Source organism: Erpetoichthys calabaricus, chromosome 4, assembly GCF_900747795.2.
Source record: "Erpetoichthys calabaricus chromosome 4, fErpCal1.3, whole genome shotgun sequence".
Classification (NCBI taxonomy): Eukaryota; Metazoa; Chordata; class Cladistia; order Polypteriformes; family Polypteridae; genus Erpetoichthys; species Erpetoichthys calabaricus.
Window position 1 is genome coordinate 133,400,027 of NC_041397.2, and position 18,920 is coordinate 133,418,946.

At 37.7% G+C, this 18,920-nt stretch overlaps 1 protein-coding gene across 3 annotated transcripts in view; it reads right to left on the minus strand.

Annotated features, from left to right (window-relative positions):
* The window catches only part of zgc:113276 (uncharacterized protein LOC553748 homolog), a 60,185-nt gene that overhangs the window by 6,719 nt on the left and 34,546 nt on the right, over window positions 1–18,920 (minus strand). For all 3 annotated transcript variants that reach the window (XM_028801095.2, XM_051927123.1, XM_051927122.1), the window contains 2 exons: window positions 12,082–12,321; window positions 6,139–6,300 (listed from right to left, as the gene is read on the minus strand). In XM_028801095.2, coding sequence (XP_028656928.1) covers window positions 6,139–6,300; window positions 12,082–12,321 — 402 coding nt within the window. The remainder of the gene's footprint in view (window positions 1–6,138; window positions 6,301–12,081; window positions 12,322–18,920) is intronic.

The following is an 18,920-nucleotide window of genomic DNA, read 5'->3' on the forward strand; positions in this document are numbered from 1 at the left end:
AATGGAAAAATGAGTTTGGGCTCATGGAAACACTTTAGAGTTGCCAGTTTACCCTTTTTTGGGGCATGTGAAAGGCAGCCAGAATAACATACATACACTGGAAGGATGTGTACAGGGAAATAGTAATACAGTACTGGGCAAACTTGAAATTGAATTCAGAATACTGGAGCTATGAGGCAGAAGAGCTAACTCTTTTGCTGCTGTGGCAACCATTTTATGTACAAGAAAAAATAAACTGAATTGATGGTGTCCTGGTGGAGATATTGCCTCATGGATCCAGAGAGCTAGTTTTAAATCCTGGTTGTTCTGCAAACACATTGCAAATTTCATAAATCTTATTTTTAACATGAAACAACACATTTATCATGCAGGGTACACAATATTTCAAAAAGGCAACAATGCAAATATCAGCCATGTAGACTATATGAGCATGTGAGTATATCAAAAGAAAAAGGTCTGTGGTTAGAGCACTGTGCACTGAAGGTACTAGCACCTTTTTGGCTCTGTAATGGTTTAATCATTTTCTTCAGTAATCTTTAAACAATAACTCTGTTAAATCACTGGAAGCCATTGCTTTCACATTTTCTAGTTACACAGAGGTATTGACAGGCTTCTAAAGACGTAAAAATAATTTTTTATGTTTCTTGTTGAATTGTAACCCCCATGTAATGTCATCTTTTTAATGCTAAGGACTCAAAAAGATTCCTACTATGTCTTTCTTGTTTGAAAATGCTATTTTAGTTTTAATGTTTTCTGTGTACACTAGCATTTTCAGATTATTTTGTAAAAGTTTCTTATCCACATTGCAATACCAAAATTTTGCGTTTTGGCCATGCTGAATGCACCATTTGTGTACAGATGTTAACATGCATAATGTTACTTTGTGGTGCTATATAAAGGTTACAAGCAATACATTTGTCAAAGCCTTTTAAAATACAAACTGAGAGTCCTGCAAAAATAAATACATCAAAATATTTTAAGTGTTTCAATGGTAAGTACCCATCAGCTGATGCAAAGAAGTTACGGTTAACTGTCCTGAAAGTAAAGATGAGCTCACAAAGGGAACTATCAGAACAAACTGAAGTCTGACTGATGACAATTATATGTCAGTTGTTATGGAGAGTTCTGCGTTTCCCATTTTCACTGCTACTTGAGACGCAGCATTTTTAATTTTACACACTTTGAAGAGTATTTTCAAAAGGATATGTTTTTGGTGGTCAAAAATGAAATTTCAGTGTGGATGGCCAAAATGACCAAATAAAAAGCTTTTTAAAATAAATTTTTAAGAAACATTTACACACACATTTCTCATGCAGGGTACACAATATTACAACTAATATTAGTGAAACATTAGAAATAAACATATATATGTTTTTTGTGAAAAGATGATTTTTCCCTATGAGTATTATTCATTTTAAATAAGCTTGTAATTTATATTTTCATAAACTGTAAAGCACCCATTTAAACTTGAAAGTTTCTATTAATTAGAAAATGTACATATGAGCATATTTTTATTAATTTTGAATACAATAGTATTGTATAGTTTTGTATAGTTTCAGTTTACTGTAGCAGTACACGGTAGTAAGTGTTAATTTGATCTAGGTGATCACTTGATCTTTGAAGATCTCTTTCCACACAGTATTTCTTTCACCTGGTTCCAAACTTTTGTATATCAGTATAGAGCATCTACTGTGCATTCAACATCTATCTATTTTGCTTCATTTTAAAAATGCCCATTTTTTTGGCAGGACTCTATTGTATGTATGCTTTGTCATTCTAGGTATTAACTTTTATTTGTGAAATGCTTTTCTGAAGGTAACTAAACTTTACCAGATTGTTTTTGATTCATAATTCACTCTTTGTTCATTCAGATTTTACATTATTGTATGTCTTTACATATCCTCAAGTGATATGCATATATACTCTGTACACTTCATTATGAAAGAATGAGAAATAAATGGATATTTCCTTTTTTTAAAATTATATGATCAAATATCACCTGCACAATGTGTACTGACAACAGCACACTGACCATTTTGTTCTGACAAAAGCATGCAGTGATAAATGTATAGAGGAAAAATGTGCTCAGCTACTGTATTGCTCTATCCAACTGTGGAGAAGACAAAGAAAAGTTTTCACAGTACATTTAAAGGTTATTAGGTTTAGGTTTGTGCTTTGTAATGCGTGGCTGGCTGCATTTGAATGTTTGTGGACACCTTACTTCCATGACTAGAGGTGTCAGTTATGAGTGGGTGGTAAATGAGTTGATCTGGTTTAATTGACGAAATTCTTCTTGAGGGATGGATTACTGGAAAACTTGCAAGCACATTTAAACACGTCCTACCACAAAAAGGACAAATCTGTGCAAGCAAAATGATACAGTAAATGTGATTTTATGTCATTGTATTAGTATTTTAAACTTAATGTCTTTGTGTGTGAAATTGTAAGTGAATTATTTGTTATAAGTGGACCCACCACTTTAAGAATGCCCAGAGCAATGTGCAGTTCAACCTGATTGGTGAGTTGATGCTGGCTCCACCCTCAACCGTGACGTTGCATTGAATTAAGTGGGTTTGATAATGTATGTATGGTGTGTTTAAAGACAGCTATTTGAAACAGGTAGAGAGGACAGGAAAAACTTGTGTCTTGTCCTGAATTTCTTAATGACCTACACTTTCATCATTTCAAGTCAGAGAGGAGAACACCAGCTATTCAATCCATTTGATCATTAACAAGTGCTACAACGAGTGCCTGCTTGATTAATTAATCATTAGTACATATTTTGTTTGTATAAATTTCAACCTGAAAAGAATATGCAAATACATTATAATGGTACAGTATCTACTGAAATTAAAGAATTTTTATTTATAATATGATTTACATTTTTGTCCATTCTGCCCACTGTTTATCTAGCTTAATTGCCACCTGCAACAATTAATACTGCATAGGTTTCCACCTTTAAACATGTTGCCAACGATTACACACTATAAACTCCACAGTACAGTTCCTTTTTTTGTTTTTATACTTATGTGGTTTTTCTTAATTTGTGTTAGTATTTAATCTTGTTTTCCTTCATTTTAGCTAATTTATATATTTTTTTACATTTACTCTATATTGCTTTTTTTTTGTAAATCTTTTAGAAATGGGCGGCACGGTGGCGCAGTGGGTAGCGCTGCTGCCTCGCAGTTGGGAGATCTGGGGACCTGGGTTCGATTCCCGGGTCCTACCTGCGTGGAGTTTGCATGTTCTCCCCGTGTCTGCGTGGGTTTCCTCCGGGCGCTCCGGTTTCCTCCCACATTCCAAAGACATGCAGGTTAGGTGGATTGGCGATTCTAAATTGGCCCTAGTGTGTGCTTGGTGTGTGGGTGTGTTTGTGTGTGTCCTGCGGTGGGTTGGCACCCTGCCCAGGATTGGTCCCTGCCTTGTGCCCTGTGTTAGCTGGGATTGGCTCCAGCAGACCCCCGTGACCCTGTGTTCGGATTCAGCGGGTTGGAAAATGGATGGATGGATGGATCTTTCAGAAATAAAATTAACGCTAAGTGGTTTTACTAGCTATGTACTTTGCTCATTTTCCTTCCAAACATTTCTTACTAGACACATTTGCTGACATGCTTTCATTCCACATGCTTTTTTGTCTTGCCACCCATGCACACCCCTTGCAACAGTACAGGTGCTGGTCATAAAATTAGAATATCATGACAAAGTTGATTTATTTCAGTAATTCCATTCAAAAAGTGAAACTTGTATATAAGATTCATTAATTACACACAGACTGATGTACTTCAAATGTTTATTTCTTTTAATGTTGATGATTATAACTGACAACTAATGAAAGTCCCAAATTCAGTATCTCGGAAAATTAGAATATCAATTAAGACCAATGCAAAAAAAGAATTTTTAGAAATGTTGGCCAACAGAAAGGTATGAACATGAAAAAAGTATGAGCATGTACAGCACTCAATATTTAGTTGGGGCTCCTTTGGCCTGGATTACTGCAGCAATGTGGCGTGGCATGGAGTTGATCAGTCTGTGGCACTGCTCAGGTGTTATGAGAGCCCATGTTGCTCTGATAGTGGCCTTCAGCTCTTCTGAATTGTTGGGTCTGGCGTATTGCATCTTCCTCTTCACAATACCCCATAGATTTTCTATGGGGTTAAGGTCAGGCGAGTTTGCTGGCCAATCAAAAACACTGTGTGCAGGTGCCAGGTCCTGTTGGAAAATGAAATCTGCATCTGCATAAAGTTCGTCAGCAGCAGGAAGCATGAAGTGCTCTAAAACTTCCTGGTAGACGGCTGTGTTGACATTGGACCTCAGAAAACACAATGAACCAACACCAGCAGATGACATGGCACCCCAAACCATCACTGACTGTGGAAACTTTACACTAGACCTCATGCAACGTGGATTCTGTGCCTCTCCTCTCTTCCTCCAGACTCTGGGACCTTGATTTCCAAAGGAAATGCAAAATTTACTTTCATCAGAAGGCAGCAGTCCAGTCCTTTTTATCTTTAGCCCAGGCGAGACACTTCTGACGCTGTCTCTTGTTCAAGAGTGGCTTGACACAAGGAATGCGACAGCTGAAACCCATGTCTTGCAAACGTCTGTGCGCGGTGGTTCTTGAAGCACTGACTCCAGCTGCAGTCCACTCTTTGTGAATCTCCCCCACATTTTTGAATGGGTTTTGTTTCACAATCCTCTCCAGGGTGCAGTTATCCCTATTGCTTGTACACTTTTTTCTACCACATCTTGTCCTTCCCTTCGCCTCTCTATTAATGTGCTTGGACACAGAGCTCTGTGAACAGCCAGCCTCTTTAGCAATGACCTTTTGTGTCTTGCCCTCCTTGTGCAAGGTGTCAATGGTCGTCTTTTGGACAACTGTCAAGTCAGCAGTCTTCCCCATGATTGTGTAGCCTACAGAACTAGACAGAGAGACCATTTAAAGGCTTTTGCAGGTGTTTTGAGTTAATTAGCTGATTAGAGTGTGGCACCAGGTGTCTTCAGTATTGAACCATTTCACAATATTCTAATTTTCCGAGATACTGAATTTGGGACTTTAATTAGTTGTCAGTTATAATCATCAAAATTAAAAGGAATAAACATTTGAAATACACCAGTCTGTGTGTAATGAATGAATCTAATATACAAGTTTCACTTTTTGAATGGAATTACTGAAATAAATCAACTTTGTCATGATATTCTAATTTTATGACCAGCACCTGTATATTCTTATCTAAATAATGTATATCTTGAATCTTTGGAGGAGTGCCTAAATTCAGATACAGTATGGGTTTTTTTTTATCCTGCATGTTTCCTTTTGGATCTTCCTGTTCTTATTTTACACTCAGATCTCTGTGTCATAACTTTTTTCTAAGTGTCTTATCCTGGGATTCTGTACACTTCAGTCTGGTTGCTGGTGATACGGTTTTCCAGGGGTACAACACAATAGCACTTCTACTCTATTCTCATCCATTTTTACGGCCTGTTATTGTGCTCATACTTACTTTTCTGAGTCTGCCACTTTGTTACTTTGTGGTGCTCTCTTTCAGGCCACAACTCACAACTTTTTTTTTTTTTACAGTTTCATTTTCTATGAAGTGCCATGTGCTGTTTTACTGATCCCTTTTTAACTGTCATCTTTCAAGAGTCATTACTATTTAATATTGTTAATAATTTAAGAAGAATTTGAAATGTAATTATTATTTTAAAATCTACAATATTTAGTGCTGCATTCAGATGCTATTGGAAAGAAGTCAGCAATTTAATAAGAATGCATTTTGATATAGGATTGCTAAGCCTTGTCTGTAATATACAGGTGTACTTTACAGTTGTTGAAATAGTGATTGCCGTGTTTACCACATTAAAATATTTTACTTTGTTTTAATTACCTGCCTGTTAAATTATGGCCACTTTGAAAAACATACTCTAACCATTGATCCAAATGTGTTGAGTCATCTTTTATTTACAGAGATAAATGCTGATAAGATGAAGGTACACCCATAAAGAAAGACACAGTAAAATAATCCACAAATTCTTGTAGAATAAACTGCATTGTAAATCATTTTTGTCATATTAAACAATATTGTTTCTCACCACGTCATATAAAAGGATAACTTACATCATGTAGCTGCAGAAAATTACCTGAATGGGAAACTCTTCAGTGATATCCGTAAGCAATGGGTCCTGTGAAACATCTAGCTTGCATCCAGTAGCCAGCCAGATTCTGTCAATAGTAAGCCTTTCTCCTGTACTTAAAAAAATCTTCCATTCCTGATCTTTATAAGACCATTTAGCTTCAGACACCTACAAAAAGGAGGGTGTTTATCATTAGTGTATCAAAGTGCATACTCGTACACATACCCACACTTAATTATAGATTCAATCTAACCTTCATGTCTTTGGAATGTGGGAGGAAAATTCATGCAGAAACTAGACAGAATGTGCAAACTCCAATGGCAGGCTGGGATTGAACCTAGATTTCTGGAGCTAAGAGACAATCACTGCTAACATCTGAGCCACTGTATCACCCGAGTTAGCATAATTAACTAAGTAATTACATGATTATTTAAACATAAAATCATTGTGCAGATTATTAGGTATACTTGTACTCCTGCTTATTCATCCAACCATCAAATCAGCAAACGTATGTGGGCAGCCAAAAAATGCATACAATCATGCAGATGTAGATCAGAATTTTCATGTTGTTTTTCAAATCAAACACCAGAATGGGGAAAAATATGACCTCCGTGATCTTCGATTCTTGGTGCCAGGTGGGCTGGTTTGAGTATTTCTGTGTAACAGCTGATCTCCTGGGATTTTTACTCATGACAGTCCATAGAGTTTATTCAGAATGGTGCGACAAACAGAAAACATCAGTGAGCAGCAGTTTTGCGGACCTAAATGCCTTGCTGATCAGTGATGTCAGATGAGAATGGCTAGACTGGTTAGAGTTGACAGAAAGGTGATGGCAAGGGCCGGTTTATACTTCACATTTAGAATACGTATGTGCACGCATCACAGCTGCCACGCATTCCCAGCATTCATTTGACGCATCCTCTGAGCACATCATCAGAAATTAACGCGACGCATGTGCAACTTGCAGTACCAGCAAAAAACTGGGGGGCGCAAGTGTGTTCAAGTTGAAATGTGATGTCAGTCTCTATTTGCTATCAACGTGTGGCAGTGAGCAGCTTTGCATATCCTACAAGATCAATGTGCATGCTTCAATGTTTGATGAATGGTTCGACGTGGTGAAACAAATTTTCAAATGCTGACATGCAAATATACAGGTGCTGGTCATAAAATTAGAATATCATGACAAAGTTGATTTATTTCAGTAATTCCATTCAAAAAGTGAAACTTGTATGTTAGATTCATTCATTACACACAGACTGATGTATTTCAGATGTTTATTTCTTTTAATTTTGATGATTATAACTGACAACTAATGAAAGTCCCAAATTCAGTATCTCGGAAAATTAGAATATCAATTAAGACCAATGCAAAAAAAGTATTTTTAGAAATGTTGGCCAACTGAAAGGTATGAACATGAAAAGTATGAGCATGTACAGCACTCAATATTTAGTTGGGGCTCCTTTGGCCTGGATTACTGCAGCAATGCGGCGTGGCATGGAGTCGATCAGTCTGTGGCACTGCTCAGGTGTTATGAGAGCCCATGTTGCTCTGATAGTGGCCTTTAGCTCTTCTGAATTGTTGGGTCTGTGTATTGCATCTTCCTCTTCACAATACCCCATAGATTTTCTATGGGGTTAAGGTCAGGCGAGTTTAGAATTTAGAATATTGTGAAATGGTTCAATATTGATACACCTGGTGCCACACTCTAATCAGCTAATTAACTCAAAACACCTGCAAAAGCCTTTAAATGGTCTCTCAGTCTAGTTTTGTAGGCTACACAATCATGGGGAAGACTGCTGACTTGACAGTTGTCCAAAAGACGACCATTGACACCTTGCACAAGGAGGGCAAGACACAAAAGGTCATTGCTAAAGAGGCTGGCTGTTCACAGAGCTCTGTGTCCAAGCACATTAATAGAGAGGCGAAGGGAAGGACAAGATGTGGTAGAAAAAAGTGTACAAGCAATAGGGATAACCGCACCCTGGAGAGGATTGTGAAACAAAACCCATTCAAAAATGTGGGGGATATTCACACAGAGTGGACTGCAGCTGGAGTCAGTGCTTCAAGAACCACCACGTACAGACGTATGCAAGACATGGGTTTCAGTTGTCGCTTTCCTTGTGTCAAGCCACTCTTGAACAAGAGACAGCGTGAGAAGCATCTCGCCTTTGGACTGCTGCTGAGTGGTCCAAAGTTATGTTCTCTGATGAAAGTAAATTTTGCATTTCCTTTGGAAATCAAGGTCCCAGAGTCTGAAGGAAGAGAGGAGAGGCACAGAATCCATGTTGCTTGAGGTCTAGTGTAAAGTTTCCACAGTCAGTGATGGTTTGGGGTGCCATGTCATCTGCTGGTGTTGGTCCATTGTGTTTTCTGAGGTCCAAGGTCAACGCAGTCGTCTACCAGGAAGTTTTAGAGCACTTCATGCTTCCTGCTGCTGACGAACATTATGGAGATGCAGATTTCATTTTCCAACAGAACCTGGCACCTGCACACAGTGCCAAAGCTACCCGTACCTGGTTTAAGGACCATGGTATCCCTGTTCTTGATTGGCCAGCAAACTCGCCTGACCTTAACCCCATAGAAAATCTATGGGGTATTGTGAAGAGGAAGATGCAATACGCAGACCCAACAATTCAGAAGAGCTGAAGGCCACTATCAGAGCAACATGGGCTCTCATAACACCTGAACAGTGCCACAGACTGATCGACTCCATGCCACGCCGCATTGCTGCAGTAATCCAGGCCAAAGGAGCCCCAACTAAATATTGAGTGCTGTACATGCTCATACTTTTCATGTTCATACCTTTCAGTTGGCCAACATTTCTAAAAATACTTTTTTTGCATTGGTCTTAATTGATATTCTAATTTTCCGAGATACTGAATTTGGGACTTTCATTAGTTGTCAGTTATAATCATCAAAATTAAAAGAAATAAACATTTGAAATACATCAGTCTGTGTGTAATGAATGAATCTAATATACAAGTTTCACTTTTTGAATGGAATTACTGAAATAAATCAACTTTGTCATGATATTCTAATTTTATGACCAGCACCTGTACTGTTGCAAGGGGTGTGCATGGGTGGCAAGACAAAAAAGCATGTGGAATGAAAGCATGTCAGCAAATGTGTCTAGTAAGAAATGTTTGGAAGGAAAATGAGCAAAGTACATAGCTAGTAAAACCACTTAGCGTTAATTTTATTTCTGTAATATACTGTTAATAATTACACATGTGGGTGCGGCACAGCAGCACAGCCGCCTCACAGGGAATCACGTCCCTGGTGTTCTTTGCTTAGAATTTGCATGTTTACCTGATGAGTTTCCACAGTGTGCTCCGGTTTCCTTCCAAGAACATGCATGTTTGAGGATTCGGTGATGCTAAATTGACATTAGTGTGTCTGTGCGCTTGCATTCACCTTGCAATGTGTTGATGCCCCATCCAGGGATTGTTTCTGCCTCATGCCTGATGCATGCTGAAATGGGAGCATCCGTGGATTGATGCATGATTTCATTAAACATCCATCCTTTTCAGAGATATTGTGGCAAGGTGTCCTGAGAATTTAATGGATGTTTCAGACAATTCACAACACAACAAAGCCGAAAATTGTTTTCTCACATTGATGATATCTCACACTGCCACCTAGTGGAATCTTTCAGATTTACATAAAGTACGTTTGAAAGTATAAACAGTACACAACGCTTGAACAGCAGTATTGTCCACAGGTGAACACGTCGCATAAAGTAAAAACCCGGCCTTACTCAGATAATCTCTCTGTATTACTGTGGTGAGCAGAAAAGCATCACAGAATGTACAACACATCAAACCTTGAGGTAGATGGGCTATATTAGCAGAAGACCACATCAGGTTCCATTCCTGACAGCCAAGATTAGAAAGCCAAGGCTGCAGTGGACACAGGATCACCAAAACTGGACAGCTGAAGACTTGAAAAATGTTGCCCATTCTAATGACTCTTAATTTCTGCTAAGACACACAGATAGTAGGGTCAAAATTTGGCACCAAAAGCATGAATCTATGCATCCAACCTGCTTTGTGTCCACAGCCCAGGCTGGCGGTGGTGATGTAATGATATAGGAAATGATTTCTTGGCACATTTTGAGCTCATTAATGCCATTCAATCATAACTTGAATGCCAGAGTACCATTACTGACCATCTGCATCCCTTCATTGCCACAGTTGACCTATCTTCTTATAGATATTTCCAGTATGATAATGCACCTTGTCTCAAAGCAAAAGTCATCTCAGACAGTTACTTTCAGAAACATGACAATGAGTGGCCTTCCCATTCACTGGATCTGAATCCAAGAGAGCACCTTTAGGATGTGGTAGAGCAAGAGATTCATGGTATGATTGTACAGCAGACAGATCTACAGAAATTGCATGATGCAATCATGTCAGCATTGGCCAGAATCTCAAAGGAATGTTTCAATATCTTTTGGAATCCATGCTTTGAGAGAAAAATCCAGTATTATTCTAGTGTTCCTAAAACTTGTTCACTGATTGTATAATAATTTATCAATTCAATACGTACACATGCATACCTTTACTACTCTTATTGGGTCAATTTAGAGTCTCCAGTTAACCTAACATGCATATTGCCAGGCTACTGGCACCTAATTTTGATTCCTTTCCTGGTTTTCTTCAGGTATTTGGCTTTCTTTCAGCATCCCAAAGATGCAAGCTAATTATGTACTGCTAAGCAGTTTGTTAATTTAAGGTAAGGTGACAAATACTGAAACTCAGAAGAAGAATAATAAATACATTATAGGTTAATTCCAACTGGTTTGCACCCTGTCAGTTTTGTTCAACAACAACACGAAAGCCAGAATGACTGTTGAGCAATAGAATATGTTATGAGGCCTATATCACTATGGGGCCATGTATTCCAAATGCTTTTGGCTCCGTGCTTGCAAGAAACTCCAAGCAAAACAACAGATGCATTATGCAGACTTGCTACCAAATGTCTCTTTGAAACTCAATATACCATCCCTACTGTTCCTTAAACCTGCAAATATTGAAATATTTGAAGTAAAACAAAGTATAAAAATGTCACTTTCTATGGCCATTCCCACAGGATTCCTGTGCATAGTTTTGAATATGATACATTGCATTATATAATGCTTTAGTTTACACAATGTTATACAATGTAATGTCAGAAAGGTAACCTGGGAGTATATTCAATTTGGGAATGTTAATGTTTGCCGGTGATGCTGTTGCTCGCAGCCTTAACAGACTGATACTTCTCGCATACTGTACATGGGATTAGTTTGCAACTGAGTGTGATCTAGTCATGGTGGAAACTAGTACCTCCAAACCTGAGGCCATTGTTCTCTGCCAGAAAAGAACGTCTTTTATTCTTTTAAGGTAGTGGGTGAGCAAAGTCCCTAGTGGAGTAGTTAAATAACCTTGGACAGTTGTTCACATGTGAGTTTGGTGGTAGTGAGATAAACCAGTTAATCCTTGAATAAAGCTTTCATTCTGTATTTTCACCTAGGTCATTAGCTCAGGGTAGTGACAAAAAGAATGCGTGTGCAAGTACAACTGGCCATAATTAAAGGAGGTGGTTGAGGAGGGGCCTACAAAATGGAAGAAGACACCGAAGATGCAAAACATGCTGGAGTGAATATATTTTCTAAATTACACAGAACCATCTGGGAACTCTTCAGAATGATTGGGAAGCATTGCTGAAGATAGAGTAGCCTGGTCAGATCACACCGGCATCTTGCCGCCCAAACCCTCTCCCAATAAAAGCATATTAAAAGTAAACTTTAATGTAAAGCATTTAACATTGGATTTTTCTCATCCTCTCATCTCTACTGTACATCATTTTCTGGTCTTGTGTTATCTGTAACTCTGTCTTTATATGGTTGTTTGAATTGTTACACTTTTATCGCAGTTGATTTATGGATCATGAACCTTTGTATCCTCTTACCTGACTGTAGGTTTTAATCATTAGGTCACCACTGATAATAAACTCCTGCATTTGTTTATAAGCTTCAGGCGTTACTGCACCCCCTTTCCGTGCTTGACGTATCATGGCTAGGCGCTTATGTAGACTCCTCTCATTGTAGAATTGTCTCAGATATGCCAGCCCATCCAGCTTAATACCATGTTCAACGTGAGAGTAGCGCCCAACAAGAGTTTCAATGTCACCGACATCAAACTGCTTCAGCTGCAAAATATTCAAACAAGCGTTTGTTTACTATTAACCAACTAACCATTTCAAACATGTATATGTATTGTATGATATGTGGAAACCCATGAACATGATACATCTCGTTTTAAACCAGTAGCCACACAGAAACAATTGTTTCAAATCTAAATGTGGCCTTTGAGCAAAATGTGCCAAAAAACTGGTCACAGCTTACCCAAGCTACCAAGACTTATTTATTAGTTACCCTCTATAGCAGGGTGTCCAACTCTAGCTGTGGAGCGCTACTGTGGCTACAGGTTTTCATTCTATCGCTTTTCTTAATTAGTGACAAGTTTTTGCTGATAATTAACTATTTTGCCTTAATTTTAATTAACTTGCTATTTAAGACTCAGACCCCTTAATCCTTTCTTTTTTCCTTAATTAGTAGACAGTTGTCAGGTTTATTTGTTTATTTCTTAATTTATCCTGTTATTTGGTCATTACCAACATAAACAGAATTTGCATTATTGTTTATTTTTATTTTTTTAAATATCATTTACTTCCATATGATCATTATTAATTGCCTAAACATCATCACCATTGGCATTCAGAACAGTGAGTGCCTCGATGCTAAATTGTTTCTAGGGGCAAGTGTGCATCACAAGGCCCACTTATTTAACATGTACTGTATGCCATCTGAACTTTACCCTAAAATAAATAAAAAAAAAACATTATCACTGTCAGGAATGGAGTAGGATCCAACCTCAGTGCTGTTCTCTGTTTTATCATTAGCTCCTTCTAAATGTGTCTGTTGCTATGCAGCAGCAGACCTAGAAGTCACGTGATGTTAGGGTAAGCATTACAATAGTCCATCAAGAAACCTTTGCTAAGCAGTTTTCTGATGTGTTTCTACCTTTTTTATTTTGGATTTCAGATTCTGGCTAATGATTTGGTCATATTCAGATCAACAGTTTTTGATGTCAAGCTTATGAATTTGCTGTTTTTGGATTTCTTCTCCATGTTCTTTTGCCTCCTAGTTGATGGCCTCTTCCCTGTATTTTTTGTTTTGTTTCACGTATCATGGATGGGTTTAAATAAACAACACTAATTTTAACATACGTTATACCTGTTTCAAGAATGGCTCATTATGTTTTACAAACTGACCTATGATGGTCCTACAGTTTGTGCTTTATAGGGTGTCATACTGTATTGAATGAATGCTGGTGCCGCAGAGTCTCACGGTACATTACTCCATGTTTGCATGTGCAGCATTGGAATGCAAACTTAGGTTATTATGCAGATAGTGACACGTAAATAAGCAACATTAAATTTACCTTTTGGCTTACCCCAGCCCATTCCTGATTCTATAGGTATTTCAATTCTGTTATCAGTTTTATTTTTGACTTTTTCTTTGCTTGCTTTCTGATTGTGTGTCTGATTGCCTTTTTCCTTGGTTGCTGATATTTTGACTAGTTAGTTTATAGAACATGCTACTACTCTTTTTAAAAATCTCTAAAAAAATCTTTTCACCCACTTTCACAATTTCATCTAAACAGTTTGATTTTTTATGAAAAAGATTTTTCTCTTTTTATGTTGAAAGTTTCTGTTTTGTGTTTATGTCACACTTCTTTTTTAATATTGTGTTTTTTATTACTGTATAGGGAGCAGGGCTATGCAGTAGATGTATTCTTAAAAGATAACTTGCGAGATTGTAATTTAAGTGAGGCATTTTCTGTAAATACAAATTCTGTGCCAGTTCCTGTAGTTTAAATTGGAGTCTATGGGGCACCAGTCCCAAAAAAGTCATAAAACTTACTGAATATGTGTGTTTGAAACACCAAAGGTTTTGATTTCAGAAAACATACCTTCAGCATTTCGGATATCAGATTCTTGGAGCTATGTGACACTGAGGTAAGGATATGTTCTTGTTCTTGTTCATTTATCTTTTCACTTTGGCCATTTTGGGTGGACTGGTCTTTTAAATAAAGAATACAAATTGCTTTAAATCATGTCCAAAGCAGCCAAACACTATATTGCCTTTCTACCAAAATGGATCAAAATGTGCATATCTAGAATGTGAAAAGGCAGTGAAAACATCAGATATGTACAGTTTCCATCCATCCATCCATTTTCCAACCCGCTGAATCCGAACACAGGGTCACGGGGGTCTGCTGGAGCCAATCCCAGCCAACACAGGGCACAAGGCAGGAACCAATCCTGGGCAGGGTGCCAACCCACCACAGGACACACACAAACACACCCACACACCAAGCACACACTAGGGCCAATTTAGAATCGCCAATCCACCTAACCTGCATGTCTTTGGACTGTGGGAGGAAACCGGAGCGCCCGGAGGAAACACACGCAGACACGGGGAGAACATGCAAACTCCACGCAGGGAGGACCCGGGAAGCGAACTCAGGTCCCCAGGTCTCCCAACTGCGAGGCAGCAGTGCTACCCACTGCGCCACCGTGCCGCCCTATACAGTTTCCAACAACCTTTTACAGTAATTAAAGTTAAAACTTGTAGTCTGATGGGAACAATTCAATTGAAGACCAACATAAATCAGATAGATAGATAGATAGATAGATAGATAGATAGATAGATAGATAGATAGATAGATAGATAGATAGATAGATAGATAGATAGATAGATAGATAGATAGATAGATAGATAGATACTTTATTAATCCCAAGGGGAAATTCAAATAATCCAGCAGCAGCATACTTATAAAATACAATATTAAATTAAGGAGTGATAAAAATGCAGGTATAACGGACAATAACTTTGTATAATGTTAACGTTTACCCCCCTGGGTGGAACTGAAGAGTCACATAGTGTGGGGGAGGAACAATCTCCTCAGTCTGTCAGTGGAGCAGGACAGTGACAGCAGTCTGTTGCTGAAGCTGCTCTTCTGTCTGGAGATGACACTGTTTAATGGATGCAGTGGATTCTCCATTATTGACAGGAGCCTGCTCAGTGCCTGTCACTCTGCCATGGATATCAAACTGTGTAGCTCTGTGCCTACAATAGAGCCTGCCTTCCTCACCAGTTTGTCCAGGCGTGAGGCGTCCCTCTTCTTTATGCTGCCTCCCTAGCACACCACCGCGTAGAAGAGGGCGCTCGCCACAACCGTCTGATAGAACATCTGCAGCATCCTATTGCAGATGTTGAAGGACGCCAGACAAAAGTGTCCCTGATCACCCATTTCTGAAAGGTAATACGACATTAAATGTTATTCAGGTAAGTCATTGCACTGCACCTGACAACAAAGTAAGGTGAAAACTAGAGCTATATGGTATTAGCAATGGAAGTGTAGTTTATTAGCAAACTAAATACTGCATAAATGAGTAGCTCTTATTCAGGGTAACATGATGGCACAATCATGAGTGCCACTATGAACAATCCTGCACATCCTCAGCCAGCAAATTATTCAGCAGAGTTGTGCTAAGAAATGCTACTTTATATCAAAAGCAGTGACTGCCAAGTCAGAAGTTTTCTTTTCTTTTTTTCTTTTTAAATTTTCTTCCATTTTAGTCATTCTGGTTTGAGTTCATAATATTAGTATTATCTATAATCCTGGGTTTGAATGTCAAAACCGGTCCTTGTCTAAATAGAGTTTGTTCTTCCCAAGTAAGTATGTGGTGTTTCTTTCCACATCCTCAGATACCTGCAGATTGGCTGAATTTATGATACCAATTTAATGTGATGTAGATGTGTGTGTATGTGAATGGGTATAGAACGATAACATATTTGTCTAATTCCAGAAAAACACCTTTAACCCCAAGCTTTTAAGTCAATCTCAAAAAGCAGCAATTGCAGAATTCACAAAACAAGCAACAGGAAACCAAACCATGGAAGAAAATTGTTCCCATGAAAGGAGACCAGAGATGAACTTCTTTTAAAATGGTTGGATATTTTTATTTCTCTTTTTTTTAAATTTACATTGATATATATGCAATCTAAGATGCAGATCAATACTCAAGAACATGCTTGGTTTATAAATTAACATAATAGGTAAGTTTTAAAGCTTTGTTTTCATGTTTCAACTGGTGACATTTAGATACAGGAATGAGATTTTTTTTTTTATTTATAAAATATTCATCACTTAAGAATATAATTTACCATAACAAATTAATGCATACCATGACTAATAATGATTTTAACTTGAAAATTACTGAACTTAATACAAATAAATTGAAGGAAGTATATAAACGCAATATATAAAGTAGTACATGAGATATCATCAATGTAAACTGATCTAGGAAAGTCAATTTCAGGTAAATATAAATCCCTGATAACAAAGAGAATAAGGATATCACTTCAGAACACAGGCCTGAAAGACTTACTATATATAGCGCATCTAATATTGCCTTATTGCTATGCAACACAAACAACGTCTTTGTTAAGGTCTTGTTATGTAATATTAAATTACTAATAGATGTTCTTTTGGTAGCCGCTATTGTAAAGTAATGTCATTGATGCTTTGTAAGCTTTAACAACAATGTGTGTTAAGGTATTTTAAGATCTTTTTGTCTTTTAAGGTCTTTTTGGTCTAAAGTGTTACAGAGCTTATTTATTGTCTGAATAATTTTTGACTTCTTTGGAAGCTTTAACATTGCCAGAACATATCATCAAATTAGAATTTGTATTACCTGTCTCTGAATATTAATAATTAAAAGCTTTCGTAGTAGTTACTGAGTTGACTGGTGATATTTTGGATATTGGAGAAACAGGTTTCAACAGTTGTGACACCTATCATATCAAATGAATTTTTATTTAATATAATAAGGATGCAATTCCTAAATAACTTAAGCTTCTCAATAACCATAATTAAAGACAATAACCCTAAAAAAAATAAGAATTTTTTTACAATTAGACGTGGGGTTCTCCAGAGTGACACATTTAAATAAATGAGATATTTTATGTCCAAAGCAATGGACAAGCAGTGATCATAGTTTACAAAAGAATGTTTTATATTTAAATTAGGTAAAGAAAAATTTGCTTCATTCTTTTATTTACAACTTTCCTAATAGCTAACAGAAATAATGTATTTTCAGATGTGCCCTGGTAACACCAAGTATTTCAGCTAATATCCAATGAGAAGTCAAGAAAAATGACACCTTTTATTAGCTAACTAAAAAGATTACAATAAACAAGCTTTCGAGGCAACTCAGGCCCCTTCTTCAAAGATGCCTGAAGAAAGTCCTGAATGGCCTCGAAAGCTTGCATATTGTTATCTTTTTAGTTAGCTAATAAAAGGTGTCATTTTGCTTGACTTCTCATTACATCCATAATGGCTAACATCATATAACACACTAGTACTACAGCTAGTAAACATAAATGTACCTCCTTATGTATGAAATTTAAAAGCAGAGTTCTGTTACTGTTGCCTCACAGCTGCAAGGAACCAATTCTGGCCCAGTTTCTGCAGAATTTGAACATTCTAAATTGGTGCATATGGGGTTTCCTTGATACTACAGTTGGGTGAATTTGTTTTCATTCATTTTTGTACAAAAACTTACATTCACTCTCCATGATCATTCTCATCCAGTTTCTTATTAAAGAATTTGCCCATAATTGTTTCCATTAAAGATGGCAATTACCATATGAAAAAGCAGATGTAGGGAGGGGTATCAATCTTAAAGGGGAACACCCCTGCAAAAATCTTTTTGCAACAAATTCAGCCAAAAGTTTAAAAAGTTTATTAAATAATTTATTTGATTTCAGTGTATATCACAGATACAGTTTTAGTCAATTCTTCAGAAAAAATGTTTGATTCTGAAGTTCAAGTTTTTAAGAATAATAAACTGGAAATCCTATAAAATATAATAAATAATCCACAATATTACTTGCAGTTCCCAATGCAAGTAAAGTTCCTGGTGTGGCAGAAGTGCTGCAGTCCAAGGCTCTAGGATTTTCCAAGCGGCCCCTGGCGGTGGCCACGGTCCCCAACAGGATTGAGCTTCCAAGCTCCAGTCCCGTGGCCCTGATGCAGACCAGGGGGGCTGCCCTCTCGTGTCCCGGGGAAGGTATTGGCTCTCTCCCAGTCCTTCTGCTCCCCAGGGGCCTCATGTATAATGCCATGCATAGAACTCACACTATAACATGGCGTAAGCACAAAAGTGGGAATGTGCGTACGCACAGAAAAATCCAGATGCAGGAATCTGTACGTACGCAAACTTCCACGTTCTTCCGCTACATAAATCCCGATCAGCGTGAAAAGTAACACATGTGCACGTGCCTGCTGTCCCGCCCCAACTCCTCCTAGAATTTCGCCTCTCTGAATATGCAAATCAATATAAATAGCCCTTAAATTCAGCCTTCTATGAAAAGACAATGGAAAAAGCATGGGGGAAACTATAAGAATTTCAGCGAATAACAAGTGGAGGCAAGGAAAAACTTACTATTTGTTGGTTTAAACAGTGGTATAAACAAAAAAACGAAGTTGATCGAGTGACAGAGAGTGTTGGAGAAACTCGAAAGCTCAAGTTCACAAAATTGCACAGTGCCCAGAAAATAAAAAAGAAGTTGTAATATATCAAAGTCGCCGTGAAAAGCCGAGTCGTAGCCCACCGTCTGAGTGCCATATGAAAGCTTATTAGGATACAGAGAAAAAAAAAATAGGCACACACTG